The sequence below is a fragment of the Festucalex cinctus genome, chromosome 10, assembly GCF_051991245.1.
Source record: "Festucalex cinctus isolate MCC-2025b chromosome 10, RoL_Fcin_1.0, whole genome shotgun sequence".
Taxonomy (NCBI): Eukaryota; Metazoa; Chordata; class Actinopteri; order Syngnathiformes; family Syngnathidae; genus Festucalex; species Festucalex cinctus.
The window spans coordinates 3,235,228-3,254,170 of NC_135420.1; the positions used below are offsets into that span (position 1 = coordinate 3,235,228).

General features: G+C 39.0%; 2 protein-coding genes across 3 annotated transcripts in view; one reads left to right on the forward strand and one right to left on the reverse strand.

Moving 5' to 3' along the window:
- Positions 1-18,943, forward strand: part of ntmt2 (N-terminal Xaa-Pro-Lys N-methyltransferase) — a 105,031-nt gene that overhangs the window by 22,773 nt on the left and 63,315 nt on the right. The window lies entirely within an intron of this gene.
- Positions 2,949-18,943, reverse strand: part of gorab (golgin, rab6-interacting) — a 98,888-nt gene continuing 82,893 nt past the window's right edge. Inside the window, exon 5 of the mRNA XM_077533437.1 lies at positions 2,949-3,514. Within this exon, the coding sequence (XP_077389563.1) occupies positions 3,247-3,514 (268 nt within the window). The 3' untranslated portion in view covers positions 2,949-3,246. The remainder of the gene's footprint in view (positions 3,515-18,943) is intronic.

Below are 18,943 nucleotides of genomic sequence, written 5' to 3' on the forward strand. Positions count from 1 at the left end.
GCGGTAGTCCACGACAAAGTTGAACCTTGTGAACAGTAAGGCCCAACGGGCTTGCCGCGAGTTAAGTCTTTTGGCTGACCTAAGGTATGCCAGGTTTTTGTGGTCCGTCAACACCCTAAAGGGTTCCTTGGCGCCCTCCAGCCAGTGTCGCCATTCTTGTAGAGCCAAGACGATTGCCAGAAGTTCCCTATTCCCGACGTCGTAGTTCGCCTCTGCGGGACTCAGTCGCCGGGAGAAGAAGGCGCAGGGATGGAGCTTCCCGTCTTCTGGCGACCGCTGGGACAGGACCGCTCCCACTCCTGAATCCGACGCGTCAACCTCGACCACAAAAGACAAATCTGTATTAGCGTGGATGAGCACTGGCGGGTTTACAAACTGCTGTTTCAATTTCAAAAATGCATCTTCGGCAACAGGTGACCACCTAAAGGGTACTTTACTTGACGTCAGTTTAGTAAGGGGGGCTGCCCGTAAACTATATAGTCTTTGATAAAGCGACGATAAAAATGAGCGAATCCCAAAAATCGTTGTAGCTGTTTACGGGTTTTGGGAGTCGGCCACGACCACGGCTTGAGTTTTTACCGGATCCGCCCGTAGTTGCCCTCCCTCGATAATGAAACCCAGGAATTGCACAGACTTGGCGTGGAACTCGCACTTCTCTGCCTTCACGTAGAGCCGGTTTTCTAATAGGCGCTGGAGGACCAGGCGGACATGTTGCCTATGCTCATGAATATCGCGTGAGAAGATCAGGATATCATCGAGGTAAACAAAGCAAAAAGTGTTCAACATGTCCCTAAGGACGTCATTAATTAAACATTGGAATACTGCTGGGGCGTTTGTCAGACCAAAGGGCATCACACAATATTCAAAGTGTCCGAGTGACGTCTTAAAAGCAGTCTTCCACTCGTCCCCTTCCCGTATTCTCACCAAATGATAGGCGCTTCGCAGGTCTAGCTTAGTAAAAATTCGGGCCGACTGCAACGGAGCAAATGCTGAGTCAAGCAAGGGAAGGGGATATTTATTCTTAATAGTGATATCGTTCAGACCACGATAGTCGACGCAAGGGCGGAGTGTCTTATCTTTTTTCTCGATAAAGAAAAAACCAGCTCCTACGGGAGACTTGGACGGGCGTATCTGACCAGATGCTAGCGACTCAGTAATATACTCCCGTAAAGCGTCTTGCTCCGGCTGGGACACCTGATATAAACGTGAACCCGGCAATGGTGCACCGGGAATCAGGTCAATCGCACAATCATACGGACGATGGGGCGGCAATGCTCGTGCACGATCTTTACTAAAGACTTTACTTAAATCATGATACTCCTCGGGAACGTTATCTAGACATACCGGTTCTGGAGTTAAACTAGCTGGCACCGATGTTGTCCCTCCTGCCGACTTCAGACAGTGGGCATGGCAGAAGGGACTCCAGTTCTCTAACGCCGGCTTTTCCCAATCGATGTCTGGATTATGCGTTCTAAGCCAGGGTAGGCCCAACACTAGGGGCGCAGAACGGGACGGCATAATAAAAAACCTCCTTCTCTCCTCGTGATTTCCCGAGAGTCTCAAGTTGAGAGGTCCGGTAGACAGTCGTACCTCCGCCAGCAGGCGCCCGTTGAGGTCGAAAACCTTCTTGACCTTTTCTAAGGTCTCTACCGGGCTTCCTAACGCGTCTACCACACACGGGTCAATAAAACAATCATCTGCCCCTGAATCGATTAACGCACTTACCCTAACACTCAACCCGTATCCCGACAGCTCCCCCGACAATTCTAGCCGTTTATCACTGAGTGAGGACCCCGACGGCGGGCTTGGTTCGGTTCCCCCCGGTTCATGCTTACCCTGGTCTGCATCCTGCTCGGACTTCAGGGGCTGATCGGCCCGGCCCCCCAGTCGAGCGGTCGGTCGCGTCTTGCGGGAAGGTCGCGCTGGACACGACGCCACTCGATGCCCCGGTTGACCGCAGTACAGGCAGGCACCAGCGAGCCACCGGCGACGACGCTCCTCTGGGTGCAGGCGTCCACCACCCATTTGCATGGGCTCCCCTCCATTGTCTGAAGGTCCAGGAAGGGTGCGTGCCTCAGCGACGTCGTTGAGGGAGAGTCTGGACATGTCCTCGTTTACGGCTGCTCCACGCCGCTCAACCGCACGCTCTCTGCCCCGTTCCCGTATCCGATTATCCAAACGGATCGTTAGTTCAATGAGTCCCTCTAAAGAGCTCGTGTCATCACGGACTGCCAGTTCATCCTTGAGTTGTGTATTCAATCCCCGACGAAAGACACTCCGCAACGCACAGTCTCCAAACCCGCTCTCGGCGGCCAGAATACGAAACTCGATTGAATAATCAGCGACCGATCTCGTCCCCTGTACTAAGTCTAGCAACCGACCCCCGGCCTCTCTCCCCCTAACCGGATGATCGAACACGCGTTCAAATTCACTAACAAAATTGGGAAAAGAAGACCGAAGGTCTGGTCGCGCGTTGCTCACCACCATAGCCCAGGTAGCGGCTTGACCAGTCAGGAGGCTCATAACGAACGCTACTTTGGACTGATCTCGAGCGTAAGTAAATGGTTGCTGGTCAAAAATGAGTGAACACTGATGTAAAAACTGACCGCAACCTCCAGGATGTCCATCGTAGCGTGACGGGTGGGGCAAAACGGGTTCTCTATGCGTAACCGGGAGCGCCGAAATGGCAGTGTCCGAACGCGGAAGTTCCGGGTTCTGCACTCCACGGGAACTGAGGTGCTCGAGCCTCCCGAACATCTCCTCACAACGATGAGCAAGCCTGCCCACCACCTCTTGAAGACCGGCCAAGGTGGTCTCGGTTTGCCCAACCCGTTGTCCCTGACTGGCCAACGCCCGTCTCACCCTTTCTGAGTCTGCGGGATCCATGGTCGGATTATTCTGACACAACTCGGCTGAGTCGAAGAAAAACGGATCCCAGAAAGGCAGGCTCAGAGAAGGAAAACAATCACGGTTTATTCTTTGAATCCACCGAAGAAGCAAATCTTGCTCGCAGGCAAGATAACGCGGATCACAATAACCACTTGCACACAGCAAGGAACCCGAAGGTAACAGAAAACACTTGCAAAAGGCAAGGAACACGAATTTAACAAAAAACACTTGCAAAAGGCAAGGAGCACGAATGTAACATAAAACACTTGCAACGGCAAGGAACGCGAATGTAACAAAAAACACTTGCAAAAGGCAAGGACAGGATAACAAACACAAAACACTTGCACCCGGCAAGGACTACTCGAAATGGAATGCGGAAACAATCAAAAAGGCGGAATAAACAACAGAAAGCGACGCGGATATACACACGTGAATACAGAGTAAATCGAGGACGAAAACAGATTCTATGACTTTACCAAAACTTGAAAACGCGGAGAACACTTGGACACACTGGTGAGCAAATAATAATCCGACGGCTTGCTGTGCTGCTCGGAGTCCTTTTAAAGTCTTGATTGTCAATGCGCTGCAGGTGCGGAGCTGGGGAACGCCCCCCTCGTTGCAGGCACTGAAAGCAAAAGCACAACAGGGCTGAGAACCGAACCATGACAACATCCAAGAAAAAAGGTAAACATGCACACACACACACACATTGCATCACAGTGCTCTAAAATAATATATGATATTGTAGCGATAATTGGGTCGTCTTTTGGACGAATTAATAATCTGGACGTTACAGAGGTAAATTATATTTACCTCGATAACCTCTGGGGCACCACGTTGGTTTTGCTTTGGGTTAACAGGAGCAAACAACGACCAAAATCCTTCTTTCATCAGTCATTTATAATCTAAAGTCGCCACACTCGATATTCAGTGGTTCGTTGTACTAACAAAAGAATAATAATCCACTCGGAAACACAGATGACTTAGGCGGAATACAGTTCATAAAACATGCATTTATTCACGATTGCTACACTACAGAATCAAAGCACTGCCTATCTAACTATTCTACCGTCAGAAGAAAAGGAATAAAATAAAGCGAATGAAAATAAGGAAGGAATGCGAATGAATAAAGAAACGGGGAAAAGAGAAATTTGACCTGCCAGATTTGTGATATGTTTCAAACGTAAGTGGCACACAGTGGATACGCCGAGCTAGAAATCAAACGCACACTTACGAGAATCGTTTGCGTCGAATGAGCAGAAAGGTCTTCAAAAAGAAGGGGGAAAAAAATAGTCAATGTTCGTTCCAAAAAGGCAAGAAAATTAAAAAAAGAGGATTTATTCCACAGGTGAGCAAGGGAAAGCCACTCGGGCCTGACGTAGTTGCGCGGCTCTTCCCTTGATTGGTCGGCGACTCGGCGAGGTTGATTCTCCGGCAGCTGTCCGAGTTCAGGTGTTGCAGATCGGTCCGTACGCGCCTGCGTACGGGGAAGGCCAGCCGTTGGAGGTGCGTTGGCACTGCGGCGGAGCGCCACCGAATAGCAGGTGAGGTGCGCGGCTTAGGTGCACAACCTTGAGTCCGGCGATACGTTGCAAGTGTACGCCGGGGCCGCGGAGTCCGCCTCTGGCGGGCACTCCACTGATGGTGAAGAGAAAAAAAAGGAAAAAAGGAGTAAAACAGTCTTTGGGGTCAGCGTTGCAGTTTGCACCTGCTTTGGCGTGGCGTGGAGCGAGGGTCCGCTCTCGGCAACGGTTGCTGCCAGGAAAGAAAAGGCCACGTGGTTGGCAAGTTTCTTGGAACAAAGAGTTCGAGCAGGCCGGGCCACTTGCAGGTCGTGCAAGAGAGTTTTTGGAGGAGGCGGGAGAGCAGGAGAAGAAGCAAGAGAGTGAGCGAGGGTCTCCTCGCCCTTTTTAAAGTCTTTGGGCGGGGCTCCAGTGGGTGGTGGCACACCCTTCTGCTCGCTCGGGCAGACTTTAAGAAAAAAAATTATTAAAGAGATTAATAATTTGGCATTAAATTTGGTCAGTCTGGCAAATCAGTTTTCCCACACAACCCGTTTAACACACATCGTAATTAATGCATCATAAACTAACTTGTGAGGTAACTTCTACTTGTCTAATCTGACTGAACTGAGAGATATTGATTATCTTTCATTCTTTATGGAGTACAAATGAAATAGGATGTTCATACACACAAAGATATAACATGAATCATTCGTAGTTCAGTTGTCTCTCAAGAATTATCATGGTATAAATGTGTAAAATGCGGTTACTTATGTGAATTGTCACTAATGATAGTTCCAAGTTTCACCACTTGGAGGTGCTGTTGCTCCATCTAGACGTTCCAGGAAGGGCGAGACGCCAGAATATCCTTTTGTGATTGATAAGAAGTCATGAACATTCCTTTGATCGGTCATTTGTGTATCCCAAACCATTGGAGCCATTTGTTCGGGCTCCGAGAAGACTGCTTGAATACACTCCTTCGGCAGACGCATAAATTCCTTTGTCACCTGGTCAGCGGCTTCAAAAGAGTTTTGTTGGTGGCTGGGTGACCACCTGCAGAGCTGACCAGGCTTGGATCCTGTCTGGGCAGTGGAATATTCATGCACTGCAGAGAATTTGCTTTAGGAGAAGCAAACTTTAAAAAAAAAATTAGAGGGTGGATTGGGCCATCGGCCATAGTTGTTACAATATTGACATGTATATTTGCAGATCCCAAAGATTCTGGCTGGCTTGAAGTTGATGAAGTTGGCTGGCAGCCAACCATCTTCCCCTTTGCTGCAAAACCAGGACCAAGGGATGCTGCAGTAGAGCTGAATTCCCACCTGCCAGCTGACATCCTGGAGCTCTTCATCACGGATGAACTTCTCCAGCACATCGTTCATCATACCAACCGCTACGCAAATCAGTCCATGCAGAAGCAGACTGACAAGAACTGTTGCGCACGTGTAAATAGTTTGCAAAGAGTTTTCCAAATTGTTTGTTCGGATTGCTACTGTTGCATGTAAATAAACTGTTATTTTGCAATCAAAAAACACTTTTTTTATTGTTGGGGTAGTGTTTTATAGAAGTTTAGGTGTTTGTAGAATCACTCATGCAAAAAAAAAAGTGCCAAATTCACGAGAGTGCATGAAATAACATCGTTTCACAAAAAGCTTGATTTCTCTGTATTTTGGAAGAAAATAGAGGATTTGGGTGAAACGAAGCTGTTTTATATTGTTGATTACCGAAGATCTGAATAAGGTAGAAACAAACTTTTTTTTTAGATGAAAGATGAGACTTCAATCTTTCATTTGGTAGTATCCGCGTTTCCATAGTCCTAACACAACATTTTCTGTGGAGCTTGAAAGATCGGTAAAATTCTGTAAATCAGCTGGCAGTATGGGGTTACCTTTTTGCATTTCAAAATAAAACTCATTTGAAAATTTAAATCTCGAAATCAATCCCTGATTTCAAAAAATCATTAAAAATTCATGGTTTGTTATCCCAGGACCAGACCAGTTCTGAGGGACACTACACCACCCCAGGTATCCAACCAAAGTACTTTCAACAAAATCTGATGTTGCATTTAAAAATAAAACTGTTTTGAAAATTGAAATCTCGACATTAATCCCTGATTTGCAAAAAATCATTAAAAATTCATGGTTTGTTATCCCAGGACCAGACCAGTTCTAAGGGACACTACACCACCCCAGGTATCCAGCCAAAGTACTTTGAACAAAATCTGATGTTGCATTTCAAAATAAAACTCATTTGAAAATTTAAATCTCGACATTAATCCCTGATTTAAAAAAAATCATTAAAAATTCATGGTTTGTTATCATAAGGACCAGACCAGTTCTAAGGGACACTACAGCACCCCAGGTATCCAGCCAAAGTACTTTGAACAAAATCTGATGTTGCATTTCAAAATAAAACTCATTTGAAAATTTAAATCTCGACATTAATCCCTGATTTCAAAAAAATCATTAAATATTTATGGTTTGTTATCCCAGGACCAGACCAGTTGTGAGGGACACTACACCACCCCAGGTATCCAACCAAAGTACTTTCAACAAAATCTGATGTTGCATTTCAAAATAAAACTGTTTTGAAAATTGAAATCTCGACATTAATCCCTGATTTAAGAAAAATCATTAAAAATTCATGGTTTGTTATCCCAGGACCAGACCAGGTCTGACGGACACTACACCACCCCAGGTATCCAGCCAAAGTACTTTCAACAAAATCTGATGTTGCATTTCAAAATAAAACTTTTGAAAATTGAAATCTCGACATTAATCCCTGATTTCAAAAAATCATTAAAAATTCATGGTTTGTTATCTCAGGACCAGACCAGATCTAAGGGACACCACACCACCCCAGGTATTCAACCAAAGTACTTTGAACAAAATCTGATGTAGCATTTCAAAATAAAACTGTTGTGAAAATTTAAATCTCGAGATTAATCCCTGATTTCAAAAAATCATTAAAAATTCATGGTTTGTTATCCCAGGACCAGACCAGTTCTGAGGGACACTACACCACCCCAGGTATCCAACCAAAGTACTTTCAACAAAATCTGATGTTACATTTAAAAAAAAAAAACGTTTTGAAAATTTAAATCTCGACATTAATCCCTGATTTTAAAAAAAATCATTAAAGATTCATGGTTTGTTATCCCAGGACCAGACCAGTTCTGAGGGACACTACACCACCCCAGGTATCCAACCAAAGTACTTTGAACAAAATCTGATGTTGCATTTCAAAATAAAACTCATTTGAAAATTTAAATCTCGACATTAATCCCTGATTTAAAAAAATCATTAAAAATTCATGGTTTGTTATCCCAGGACAAAACCAGTTCTGAGGGACATTATACCATCCCAGGTATCCAGCCAAATTACTTTCAACAAAATCTGATGTTGCACTTCAAAATTAAACTGTTTTGAAAATTGAAATCTCGACATTAATCCCTGATTTCAAAAAATCATTAAAAATTCATGGTTTGTTATCCCAGGACCAGACCAGTTCTAAGGGACACTACACCACCCCAGGTATTCAACCAAAGTACTTTGAACAAAATCTGATGTTGCATTTAAAAAAAAAATGTTTTGAAAATTTAAATCTCGACATTAATCCCTGATTTCAAAAAATCATTAAAGATTCATGGTTTGTTATCCAGGATTTGCATTTCAAAATAAAACTCATTTGAAAATTTAAATCTCGAAATTAATAACTGATTTCAAAAAATCATTAAAAAAACCATCGTTTGTTATCCCAGGACAAAACCAGTTCTGAGGGACACTACACCACCCCAGGTATCCAACCAAAATACTTTGAACAAAATCTGATGTTGCATTTCAAAATAAAACTGTTTTGAAAATTGAAATCTCGACATTAATCCCTGATTTCAAAAAATCATTAAAAATTCATGGTTTGTTATCCCAGGACCAGACCAGTTCTGAGGGACACTACACTACCCCAGGTATTCAACCAAAGTACTTTAAACAAAATCTGATGTTGCATTTCAAAATAAAACTGTTTGAAAATTGAAATCTCGACATTAATCCCTGATTTAAAAAAATCATTAAAAATTCATGGTTTGTTATCCCAGGACCAGACCAGTTCTAAGGGACACCACACCACCCCAGGTATTCAACCAAAGTACTTTGAACAAAATCTGATGTAGCATTTCAAAATAAAACTCAATTGAAAATTGAAATCTCGACAATAATCCCTGATTTCATAAAATCATTACAAATTCATGGTTTGTTATCCCAGGACCAGACCAGTTCTAAGGGACACTACACCACCCCAGGTATCCAACCAAAGGACTTTAAACAAAATCTGATGTTGCATTTCAAAATAAAACTGTTTTGAAAATTGAAATCTCGACATTAATCCCTGATTTCAAAAAAACATTAAAAATTCATGGTTTGTTATCCCAGGACAAAACCAGTTCTGAGGAACACTATACCACCCCAGGTATCCGACCAAAGTACTTTCAATTAAATCTGATGTTGCATTTCAAAATAAAACTGTTTTGAAAATTTAAATCTCGACATTAATCCCTGATTTCAAAAAATCATTACAAATTCATGGTTTTCTTATCCCAGGACCAGACCAGTTCTGAGGGACACTACACCACCCCAGGTATCCAGCCAAAGTACTTTGAACAAAATCTGATGTTGCATTTCAAAATAAAACTCATTTGAAAATTTAAATCTCGACATTAATCCCTGATTTCAAAAAATCATTAAAAATACATGGTTTGTTATCCCAGGACCAGACCAGTTCTGAGGGACACAACACCACCCCAGGTATCCAACCAAAGTACTTTCAACAAAATCTGATGTTGCATTTCAAAATAAAACTGTTTTGAAAATTTAAATCTCGACATTAATCCCTGATTTAAAAAAAATCATTAATAATTCATGGTTTGTTATCCCAGGACCAGACCAGTTCTAGGGGACACTACACCACGCCAGGTATCCGACCACAGGACTTTCAACAAAATCTGATGTTGCATTTCATAATAAAACTCATTTGAAAAATTGATTTTCCGACATTAATCCCTGATTTAAAAAAATCATTAAAGATTCATGGTTTGTTATCCCAGGACAGACCAGTTCTATGGGACACTACACCACCCCAGGTATCAAACCAAAGGACTTTAAACAAAATCTGATGTTGCATTTCAAAATAAAACTGTTTTGAAAATTGAAATCTCGACATTAATCCCTGATTTAAAAAAAAACATTAAAAATTCATGGTTTGTTATCCCAGGACAAAACCAGTTCTGAGGGACACTATACCACCCCAGGTATCCGACCAAAGTACTTTCAACTAAATCTGATGTTGCATTTCAAAATAAAACTCATTTGAAAATTTAAATCTCGACATTAATCCCTGATTTCAAAAAAATCATTAAAAATTCATGGTTTGTTATCCCAGGACAAAACCAGTTCTGAGGGACCCTACACCACCCTAGGTATCCAACCAAAGTACTTTGAACAAAATCTGATGTTGCATTTCAAAATAAAACTCATTTGAAAATTTAAATCTCGACATTAATCCCTAATTTCAAAAAATCATTAAAAATTCATGGTTTGTTATCCCAGGACAAAACCAGTTCTGAGGGACCCTACACCACCCTAGGTATCCAACCAAAGTACTTTGAACAAAATCTGATGTTGCATTTCAAAATAAAACTGTTTTGAATATTGAAATCTCGACATTAATCCCTGATTTCAAAAAATCATTAAAAATTCATGGTTTGTTATCCCAGGACCAGACCAGTTCTAAGGGACACTACACCACCCCAGGTATCCAACCAAAGGACTTTAAACAAAATCTGATGTTCCATTTCAAAATAAAACTGTTTTGAAAATTGAAATCTCGACATTAATCCCTGATTTTAAAAAAATCATTAAAAATTCATGGTTTGTTATCCCAGGACCAGACCAGTTCAAGGGGGACACTACACCATCCCAGGTATCCAGCCAAAGTACTTTCAACAAAATCTGATGTTGCATTTCAAAATAAAACTGTTTTGAAAATTGAAATCTCGACATTAATCCCTGATTTAAAAAAATCATTAAAAATTCATGGTTTGTTATCCCAGGACCAGACCAGTTCTAAGGGACACCACACCACCCCAGGTATTCAACCAAAGTACTTTGAACAAAATCTGATGTAGCATTTCAAAATAAAACTCAATTGAAAATTGAAATCTCGACAATAATCCCTGATTTCATAAAATCATTACAAATTCATGGTTTGTTATCCCAGGACCAGACCAGTTCTAAGGGACACTACACCACCCCAGGTATCCAACCAAAGGACTTTAAACAAAATCTGATGTTGCATTTCAAAATAAAACTGTTTTGAAAATTGAAATCTCGACATTAATCCCTGATTTCAAAAAAACATTAAAAATTCATGGTTTGTTATCCCAGGACAAAACCAGTTCTGAGGAACACTATACCACCCCAGGTATCCGACCAAAGTACTTTCAACTAAATCTGATGTTGCATTTCAAAATAAAACTGTTTTGAAAATTTAAATCTCGACATTAATCCCTGATTTCAAAAAATCATTACAAATTCATGGTTTGTTATCCCAGGACCAGACCAGTTCTGAGGGACACTACACCACCCCAGGTATCCAGCCAAAGTACTTTGTACAAAATCTGATGTTGCTTTTCAAAATAAAACTCATTTGAAAATTTAAATCTCGACATTAATCCCTGATTTCAAAAAATCATTAAAAATTCATGGTTTGTTATCCCAGGACCAGACCAGTTCTAAGGGACACTACACTACCCCAGGTATTCAACCAAAGTACTTTAAACAAAATCTGATGTTGCATTTCAAAATAAAACTCATTTGAAATTTTAAATCTCGAAATTAATTCCTGATTTCAAAAAATCATTAAAAAATCATGGTTTGTTATCCCAGGACAAAACCAGTTCTGAGGGACCCTACACCACCCTAGGTATCCAACCAAAGTACTTTGAACAAAATCTGATGTTGCATTTCAAAATAAAACTGTTTTGAATATTGAAATCTCGACATTAATCCCTGATTTCAAAAAATCATTAAAAATTCATGGTTTTCTTATCCCAGGACCAGACCAGTTCTGAGGGACACAACACCACCCCAGGTATCCAACCAAAGTACTTTCAACAAAATCTGATGTTGCATTTCAAAATAAAACTGTTTTGAAAATTTAAATCTCGACATTAATCCCTGATTTAAAAAAAAAACATTAAAAATTCATGGTTTGTTATCCCAGGACAAAACCAGTTCTGAGGGACACTATACCACCCCAGGTATCCGACCAAAGTACTTTCAACTAAATCTGATGTTGCATTTCAAAATAAAACTCATTTGAAAATTTAAATCTCGACATTAATCCCTGATTTCAAAAAAATCATTAAAAATTCATGGTTTGTTATCCCAGGACCAGACCAGTTCTGAGGGACACTACACCACCCCAGGTATCCAGCCAAAGTACTTTGTACAAAATCTGATGTTGCTTTTCAAAATAAAACTCATTTGAAAATTTAAATCTCGACATTAATCCCTAATTTCAAAAAATCATTAAAAATTCATGGTTTGTTATCCCAGGACAAAACCAGTTCTGAGGGACCCTACACCACCCTAGGTATCCAACCAAAGTACTTTGAACAAAATCTGATGTTGCATTTCAAAATAAAACTGTTTTGAATATTGAAATCTCGACATTAATCCCTGATTTCAAAAAATCATTAAAAATTCATGGTTTGTTATCCCAGGACCAGACCAGTTCTAAGGGACACTACACCACCCCAGGTATCCAACCAAAGGACTTTAAACAAAATCTGATGTTGCATTTCAAAATAAAACTGTTTTGAAAATTTAAATCTCGACATTAATCCCTGATTTCAAAAAAACATTAAAAATTCATGGTTTGTTATCCCAGGACAAAACCAGTTCTGAGGGACCCTACACCACCCTAGGTATCCAACCAAAGTACTTTGAACAAAATCTGATGTTGCATTTCAAAATAAAACTCATTTGAAAATTTAAATCTCGACATTAATCCCTGATTTAAAAAAAAACATTAAAAATTCATGGTTTGTTATCCCAGGACAAAACCAGTTCTGAGGGACACTATACCACCCCAGGTATCCGACCAAAGTACTTTCAACTAAATCTGATGTTGCATTTCAAAATAAAACTCATTTGAAAATTTAAATCTCGACATTAATCCCTGATTTCAAAAAAATCATTAAAAATTCATGGTTTGTTATCCCAGGACAAAACCAGTTCTGAGGGACCCTACACCACCCTAGGTATCCAACCAAAGTACTTTGAACAAAATCTGATGTTGCATTTCAAAATAAAACTCATTTGAAAATTTAAATCTCGACATTAATCCCTAATTTCAAAAAATCATTAAAAATTCATGGTTTGTTATCCCAGGACAAAACCAGTTCTGAGGGACCCTACACCACCCTAGGTATCCAACCAAAGTACTTTGAACAAAATCTGATGTTGCATTTCAAAATAAAACTGTTTTGAATATTGAAATCTCGACATTAATCCCTGATTTCAAAAAATCATTAAAAATTCATGGTTTGTTATCCCAGGACCAGACCAGTTCTGAGGGACACTATACCACCCCAGCTATCCAACCAAAGTACTTTCAACAAAATCTGATGTTGCATTTCAAAATAAAACTGTTTTGAAAATTTAAATCTCGACATTAATCCCTGATTTTAAAAAATCATTAAAGATTCATGGTTTGTTATCCCAGGACCAGACCAGTTCTGAGGGACACTACACCACCCCAGGTATCCAGCCAATGTACTTTGAACAAAATCTGATGTTGCATTTCAATATAACACTGTTTTGAAAATTGAAATCTTGACATTAATCCCTGATTTAAAAAAATCATTAAAAATTCATGGTTTGTTATCCCAGGACCAGACCAGTTCTAAGGGACACTACACCACCCCAGGTATCCAACCAAAGGACTTTAAACAAAATCTGATGTTGCATTTCAAAATAAAACTGTTTTGAAAATTGAAATCTCGACATTAATCCCTGATTTAAAAAAAAACATTAAAAATTCATGGTTTGTTATCCCAGGACAAAACCAGTTCTGAGGGACACTATACCACCCCAGGTATCCGACCAAAGTACTTTCAACTAAATCTGATGTTGCATTTCAAAATAAAACTCATTTGAAAATTTAAATCTCGACATTAATCCCTGATTTAAAAAAAATCATTAAAAATTCATGGTTTGTTATCCCAGGACAAAACCAGTTCTGAGGGACCCTACACCACCCTAGGTATCCAACCAAAGTACTTTGAACAAAATCTGATGTTGCATTTCAAAATGAAACTGTTTTGAATATTGAACTCTCGACATTAATCCCTGATTTAAAAAAATCATTAAAAATTCATGGTTTGTTATCCCAGGACCAGACCAGTTCTAAGAGACACTACACCACCCCAGGTATCCAACCAAAGGACTTTAAACAAAATCTGATGTTGCATTTCAAAATAAAACTGTTTTGAAAATTGAAATCTCGACATTAATCCCTGATTTTAAAAAATCATTAAAGATTCATGGTTTGTTATCCCAGGACCAGACCAGTTCTGAGGAACACTATACCACCCCAGGTATCCGACCAAAGTACTTTCAACTAAATCTGATGTTGCATTTCAAAATAAAACTGTTTTGAAAATTTAAATCTCGACATTAATCCCTGATTTCAAAAAATCATTACAAATTCATGGTTTGTTATCCCAGGACCAGACCAGTTCTGAGGGACACTACACCACCCCAGGTATCCAGCCAAAGTACTTTGTACAAAATCTGATGTTGCTTTTCAAAATAAAACTCATTTGAAAATTTAAATCTCGTCATTAATCCCTGATTTCAAAAAATCATTAAAAATTCATGGTTTGTTATCCCAGGACCAGACCAGTTCTAAGGGACACTACACTACCCCAGGTATTCAACCAAAGTACTTTAAACAAAATCTGATGTTGCATTTCAAAATAAAACTCATTTGAAATTTTAAATCTCGAAATTAATTCCTGATTTAAAAAAATCATTAAAAAATCATGGTTTGTTATCCCAGGACAAAACCAGTTCTGAGGGACCCTACACCACCCTAGGTATCCAACCAAAGTACTTTGAACAAAATCTGATGTTGCATTTCAAAATAAAAATGTTTTGAATATTGAAATCTCGACATTAATCCCTCATTTCAAAAAATCATTAAAAATTCATGGTTTTCTTATCCCAGGACCAGACCAGTTCTGAGGGACACTACACCACCCCAGGTATCCAGCCAAAGTACTTTGAACAAAATCTGATGTTGCATTTCAAAATAAAACTCATTTGAAAATTTAAATCTCGACATTAATCCCTGATTTCAAAAAAATCATTAATAATTCATGGTTTGTTATCCCAGGACCAGACCAGTTCTAGGGGACACTACACCACGCCAGGTATCCGACCACAGGACTTTCAACAAAATCTGATGTTGCATTGCATAATAAAACTCATTTGAAAAATTGATTTTCCGACATTAATCCCTGATTTAAAAAAATCATTAAAGATTCATGGTTTGTTATCCCAGGACAGACCAGTTCTATGGGACACTACACCACCCCAGGTATCAAACCAAAGGACTTTAAACAAAATCTGATGTTGCATTTCAAAATAAAACATATTTGAAAATTTAAATCTCGATATTAATCCCTGATTTAAAAAATTTATTAAAAATTCATGGTTTGTTATCCCAGGACCAGACCAGTTCTAGGGGACACCACCCCACCACAGGTATCCAACCAATGTACTTTCAACAAAATCTGATGTTGCATTTAAAAATAAAACTCTTTTGAAAAATTGATTTTCCGACATTAATCCCTGATTTCAAAAAATCATTAAAAATTCATGGTTTGTTATCCCAGGACCAGACCAGTTCTGAGGGACACTATACCACCCCAGCTATCCAACCAAAGTACTTTCAACAAAATCTGATGTTGCATTTCAAAATAAAACTGTTTTGAAAATTTAAATCTCGACATTAATCCCTGATTTTAAAAAATCATTAAAGATTCATGGTTTGTTATCCCAGGACCAGACCAGTTCTGAGGGACACTACACCACCCCAGGTATCCAGCCAATGTACTTTGAACAAAATCTGATGTTGCATTTCAATATAACACTGTTTTGAAAATTGAAATCTTGACATTAATCCCTGATTTAAAAAAATCATTAAAAATTCATGGTTTGTTATCCCAGGACCAGACCAGTTCTAAGGGACACTACACCACCCCAGGTATCCAACCAAAGGACTTTAAACAAAATCTGATGTTGCATTTCAAAATAAAACTGTTTTGAAAATTGAAATCTCGACATTAATCCCTGATTTAAAAAAAAACATTAAAAATTCATGGTTTGTTATCCCAGGACAAAACCAGTTCTGAGGGACACTATACCACCCCAGGTATCCGACCAAAGTACTTTCAACTAAATCTGATGTTGCATTTCAAAATAAAACTCATTTGAAAATTTAAATCTCGACATTAATCCCTGATTTAAAAAAAATCATTAAAAATTCATGGTTTGTTATCCCAGGACAAAACCAGTTCTGAGGGACCCTACACCACCCTAGGTATCCAACCAAAGTACTTTGAACAAAATCTGATGTTGCATTTCAAAATAAAACTGTTTTGAATATTGAACTCTCGACATTAATCCCTGATTTAAAAAAATCATTAAAAATTCATGGTTTGTTATCCCAGGACCAGACCAGTTCTAAGAGACACTACACCACCCCAGGTATCCAACCAAAGGACTTTAAACAAAATCTGATGTTGCATTTCAAAATAAAACTGTTTTGAAAATTGAAATCTCGACATTAATCCCTGATTTTAAAAAATCATTAAAGATTCATGGTTTGTTATCCCAGGACCAGACCAGTTCTGAGGAACACTATACCACCCCAGGTATCCGACCAAAGTACTTTCAACTAAATCTGATGTTGCATTTCAAAATAAAACTGTTTTGAAAATTTAAATCTCGACATTAATCCCTGATTTCAAAAAATCATTACAAATTCATGGTTTGTTATCCCAGGACCAGACCAGTTCTGAGGGACACTACACCACCCCAGGTATCCAGCCAAAGTACTTTGTACAAAATCTGATGTTGCTTTTCAAAATAAAACTCATTTGAAAATTTAAATCTCGACATTAATCCCTGATTTCAAAAAATCATTAAAAATTCATGGTTTGTTATCCCAGGACCAGACCAGTTCTAAGGGACACTACACTACCCCAGGTATTCAACCAAAGTACTTTAAACAAAATCTGATGTTGCATTTCAAAATAAAACTCATTTGAAATTTTAAATCTCGAAATTAATTCCTGATTTCAAAAAATCATTAAAAAATCATGGTTTGTTATCCCAGGACAAAACCAGTTCTGAGGGACCCTACACCACCCTAGGTATCCAACCAAAGTACTTTGAACAAAATCAGATGTTGCATTTCAAAATAAAACTGTTTTGAATATTGAAATCTCGACATTAATCCCTGATTTCAAAAAATCATTAAAAATTCATGGTTTTCTTATCCCAGGACCAGACCAGTTCTGAGGGACACTACACCACCCCAGGTATCCAGCCAAAGTACTTTGAACAAAATCTGATGTTGCATTTCAAAATAAAACTCATTTGAAAATTTAAATCTCGACATTAATCCCTGATTTCAAAAAAATCATTAAAGATTCATGGTTTGTTATCCCAGGACAGACCAGTTCTATGGGACACTACACCACCCCAGGTATCAAACCAAAGGACTTTAAACAAAATCTGATGTTGCATTTCAAAATAAAACGTATTTGAAAATTTAAATCTCGATATTAATCCCTGATTTAAAATATTTATTAAAAATTCATGGTTTGTTATCCCAGGACCAGACCAGTTCTAGGGGACACCACCCCACCCCAGGTATCCAACCAATGTACTTTCAACAAAATCTGATGTTGCATTTAAAAATAAAACTCTTTTGAAAAATTGATTTTCCGACATTAATCCCTTATTTCAAAAAATCATTAAAAATTCATGGTTTGTTATCCCAGGACCAGACCAGTTCTGAGGGACACTATACCACCCCAGGTATCCAACCAAAGTACTTTCAACAAAATCTGATGTTGCATTTCAAAATAAAACTGTTTTGAAAATTTAAATCTCGACATTTATCCCTCATTTCAAAAAATCATTAAAAATTCATGGTTTGTTATCCCAGGACCAGACCAGTTCTGAGGGACACTACACCACCCCAGGTATCCAGCCAATGTACTTTGAACAAAATCTGATGTTGCATTTCAATATAACACTGTTTTGAAAATTGAAATCTTGACATTAATCCCTGATTTAAAAAAATCATTAAAAATTCATGGTTTGTTATCCCAGGACCAGACCAGTTCTAAGGGACACTACACCACCCCAGGTATCCAGCCAAAGTACTTTGAACAAAATCTGATGGAGCATTTCAAAATAAAACTCAATTGAAAATTGAAATCTCAACTATAATCCCTGATTTCATAAAATCATTAAAAATTCATGGTTTGTTATCCCAGGACCACATCAGTTCTAGGGGACACTACCTGTCAGGTTCATCAATACTGACACTTTTCTAATAATTTTACACAGACACAAAAAGGAGAGAAAGACACCGTAATACCTTTTAACACGCTAGCGAGGAGAGCAGAGGAGAACTGTGCCATACAGTTCAAACCTATGCTTCTAAAACAGTCCCTCTGCCCCCTCTCTTTTTATTTGGATTGCCTGGCACACAAAATGAAAATAGGGAGGGGAAGCGAAAGAGATACTGATTATCTTCTCCATCCAGGTTCTTCTTTGACGTTCGATCATGACTTTGCAGAAACTCAATAAACATCACGTTTCATGCAAGGGCACTTTCGATTGCCAACGGATGCGTAATTTTGGTCTCCAGATCTTCAAGAGCAGTTTTGCTCTTGCTGCAAACACTATATTTAATATGAATGATTATGAAAACTTAGCAAATGTATGATAAAAACAATACAGCCAAATCAATCAAATCATCTTCCGCAAATCACACTTGTTAGTTAATTATTCCCAATTCAACAATTATTCTATCATTCCCCCCTTTTTATCCTACATTTGCTACCACAAAGAATATCATTAGAAAGACCTCCCAATGGCTTTACCCCAATAAATCATAAATTCTTCAGCAAAGAGGAAAATCAACACCTGCCTAACACACATTCATATAGACAGGAATATTAATGCAAATAAGAAGTGGCGCAGGAAACAGGTCAGTAAGGGGATAGATGTCGTCACCAGTGTTGGCCAGGCCACCCAGCAAGCCCGTGTTAACCCGAGTTTCATCCTGTCCCACCAACAAAGGGAATAAGTCATTGAATTTAGAATTTGTAGGGGTTATAGCGGCGGAGATAAGGCGGTTGAGGAGAAGGCGAATGCAGGGGATCATTCAACAACCACTAAATGGCAAGA